This window comes from Silene latifolia, chromosome Y, assembly GCF_048544455.1.
Source record: "Silene latifolia isolate original U9 population chromosome Y, ASM4854445v1, whole genome shotgun sequence".
Taxonomy (NCBI): domain Eukaryota; kingdom Viridiplantae; phylum Streptophyta; class Magnoliopsida; order Caryophyllales; family Caryophyllaceae; genus Silene; species Silene latifolia.
The window spans coordinates 166,984,670-166,987,739 of record NC_133538.1 but is presented as its reverse complement, the minus strand read 5'-3'; the positions used below and the strand labels follow the sequence as shown (position 1 = coordinate 166,987,739).

Sequence of the window (3,070 nt, the reverse complement as noted above, 5' to 3'; positions counted from 1 at the left end):
AACATTCAACATGCATATTATTAAAGATGATCCTAATGGGAGCCTCATGCATTCTATGTAACAGAATCACATATATTTTTATACTGTTGTTTAAAGACTACTAATTTTATTGGAATTTAGTATGAATTTGATTTTACGAGAAGTTATATAAAGAGCAGAACACTCTCTTAATTGTAGATTGTCAAGGTAAACTTTTGCTATAAGAGATCTAACATTTCTCTAAACACACTAAATATAGTTATTTATGATACTTGTTGCTTTACATAACACCATTTAGTTTTACGTAGTTGTTATAGGTTAAAATAATTTGCAAAACTCATAAAGGTCTGTCTCAGTTATTAAGGGCGGTTCATTTAGTGAGCTGTACTATATTTATGGAGATAATGTTTTGTATTTAATTAAAACATGTGATTTCTATAACAATAATGGAAAAACTAATTACATACTCTTATTATGTTACTTGATGTTTTATAACTGAAATGATAACTACTAAATGACAAAATTGTTATGCTAAAAGCACTAATAGTTCATTGATCAACTATACCAACCACGAACTTTTGTTTATAAATGATTTAAACATAATTGAACTACTTTTATCAACTATAAAATATATTTATAAAGATGACCCTAATAGGAGCCCGTGCATCGCACGGGCTTTTCAACTAGTATAGTGATGATACGTGTTTACAACAATAATATGCAAGATGGTTTAATATGTAACTATCAAATTCTCTATAATGGGAAATAATGTAACTAGTATAGTGATGATACTAGTTGAATAACATTACAATAACACAACAATAACTTAGAGTAACACCAAAGTAACATAACAATAACACTAAGCTAACACTAAACTACATGGGTGAAAATTTTAGTAATGGAGTAATATTACAATAACACTATAATAACACCATAACAACAACCTATAGTCAGTACGTCCACTATCTTATAGAGCTTTTAACCGTTGAAATATTCAAATAATTTGGTAGAATTTCATGAAGATGAAGCAGAAAATATTCCTTAAAACACGAAACGATCCAATTGACCTTCTAGCCAAACCTGTGACGGGCCATTCAAGGTCTGGACATGATTTACGGTACAAGGCCAGAGCCCGTTTAACTATAGTCCATTAGACCAGCAGACTAGCACAAACCAAAATGACAAGTAGACTGTCAAACGAACAAGAATTTTACAACACTACACAGCAGCATATATTCCACCCAATAACTAACTTTGTTGATGCTCCCAAAATAACCGCCAATAACTGTCAGTTGGATGAGGACACATAACCGCCGTCCGCCAACCAATCCCACCTCTTCTACAAAATTCACTCCACCTCCCTACTTCCATCCTTTGCCTTCCTCCATTCTGAAAAAACATGGATGACAGCAACAACATACCGCCTTCGTCTTTGCCCTCACCCGAGACCTTCTCCATTCCCCCTTCCTCTACCGTCCACCACAGGCGTAAATGCTCTAAATTCCTCTGGATTAATCCCATCCCACAATCGAAAACCCTGTTAAGAAAACCTGACCCGTCTGCACCCAAGATAACCTGCCCATGTACGGAATGTGGCAAGACATTCTGGTCCCTTAAACTCATTTCTCTGCATACTTTCTGGCTTGCTCTTCCTTCCTCGTCCAGAGGCCCAGGCTCAACTCCAATAACCTGTTAACAGACTAAATAAGAGCGAGGCTTAGACTCTGATATAAGGGTTAAAGTGGGGCATAAATCGCAAGAAATTATACGAGACAATCTTAATTACATGGTAGACCAAATTAGTTTCAATCTTAATTACATAAGAACCTGATCAAGTCGAGACGGTATAATTGAAATTGAAAAATTCATTAAAGCTGCTATTGATGAATAAAACGGAGTCAAATCAAGAAATCCAAATGCATTTACAACAAAGCGCTCAAGTGATGACAAATTTGTTTATTAAAAACGAATGATTCTTAGAATTTCATTCTCAAATCAAATAAAACTTTTATCTGAGAGATTGTCGGAAAAATAATAAAATGGAAAAGAGTATAGATAAAGGTGAACCTTGCTCCCAGGATGAGCCATTGAATTGCGAAAATTTGGATTTTGTAAAAGCTCAAGGAAGTACCGGCAATGGGGGTACCTGAAATAAATCAAACAGAGTAACGTAAGGTACCTAAGATGGAAAGCGATGTATCGATTTTGAGCAGTAAAAAGTATAGTGACATGATAAATTTGGTATACTCTGGGCGCTGCCAATACTGAAGGTATTTCAAATAACCGATTAATGCTTCGTTTTCAAAGTATCGATTTTGTGCCAAATCTGAAAAAAATATATGAGTTGCAATCACTATTTCTGTTATTTAATTTTCCAAATGTGAACTATTTTGCGTTACAAAGGTTACATCCGTCATCGTAAATTGAAGAGGCGGGATGATGAGGACATACAGTGGATGTAAGTAGGATTAGCAAGACAATGGACACACTCCAATTCAAGCAAAAGGCATGGGCGTTCATCAGGATCCTTATACACATTATTTGGACTGAAAATCAACAATGAAATAATGTAAACTCTAACTACAGCGACTCAGTGTACCTCAATATAATGAAGAACAATTACAATTACATGAATTAAACAAATAAAAATCTTACATATAAGAAATTTACTCAATCTACGATTAACTTCCAACATATTGAAGATCTAGACAAGTTTCTGCAATTGATTACAAAAGTGAACACAAAAACCCTAGAAAATTGCACACTACAATCAAAACATGTAAATCACTTGAAAAAAAATTAGGGAAAATCAAATGCAGTAAAAAAAATTCACTAAAACGAAACATAAAGCGAAAACACACATAAAAATAGTAAACACGATAAAAATCTAGATAATTAAGAAGGAAAATCGAAGCCAAAGCGTTAAAATATGAAACGACAACATCAACGAAGAAGAGGAGAAATAGGACATGTAATTACCTTAAATTGCAAAAGAAAAAGATGAATTTGGGGGAGAAAACGAACGAATAACGCAGAGTAACACTTCTATAACTGATGAGAGACAATGAAGAGTAACAGATAAGAATATGAT

The 3,070-nt window shown here is 33.8% G+C and overlaps 1 protein-coding gene across 1 annotated transcript; it reads right to left on the bottom strand.

Annotated features, from left to right (window-relative positions):
• Window positions 1-1,113: 1,113 nt before the first annotated feature.
• Window positions 1,114-2,396, bottom strand: LOC141629358 (uncharacterized). Its single transcript, XM_074442376.1, has 4 exons — window positions 2,366-2,396; window positions 2,209-2,332; window positions 2,047-2,125; window positions 1,114-1,668 (listed from the first exon to the last, which is right to left on the bottom strand). Exons 1-4 carry the CDS (start codon window positions 2,394-2,396, stop codon window positions 1,228-1,230), a joined length of 675 nt encoding a protein of 224 aa, XP_074298477.1. The 3' UTR covers window positions 1,114-1,227.
• Window positions 2,397-3,070: the final 674 nt, after the last annotated feature.

Bases quoted from the DNA above. Each gene is read 5' to 3' on its own strand.
- LOC141629358 (XM_074442376.1), bottom strand. From the start codon at position 2,396: ATGACGGATGTAACCTTTGTAACGCAAAATA. The intron at 2,333-2,365 runs GTTCACATTTGG...TAACAGAAATAG, and splicing joins AACCTTTGTAACGCAAAATA to TGATTGCAACTCATATATTT. The intron at 1,669-2,046 runs GTTCACCTTTAT...GTCTGTTAACAG, and splicing joins TGGCTCATCCTGGGAGCAAG to GTTATTGGAGTTGAGCCTGG.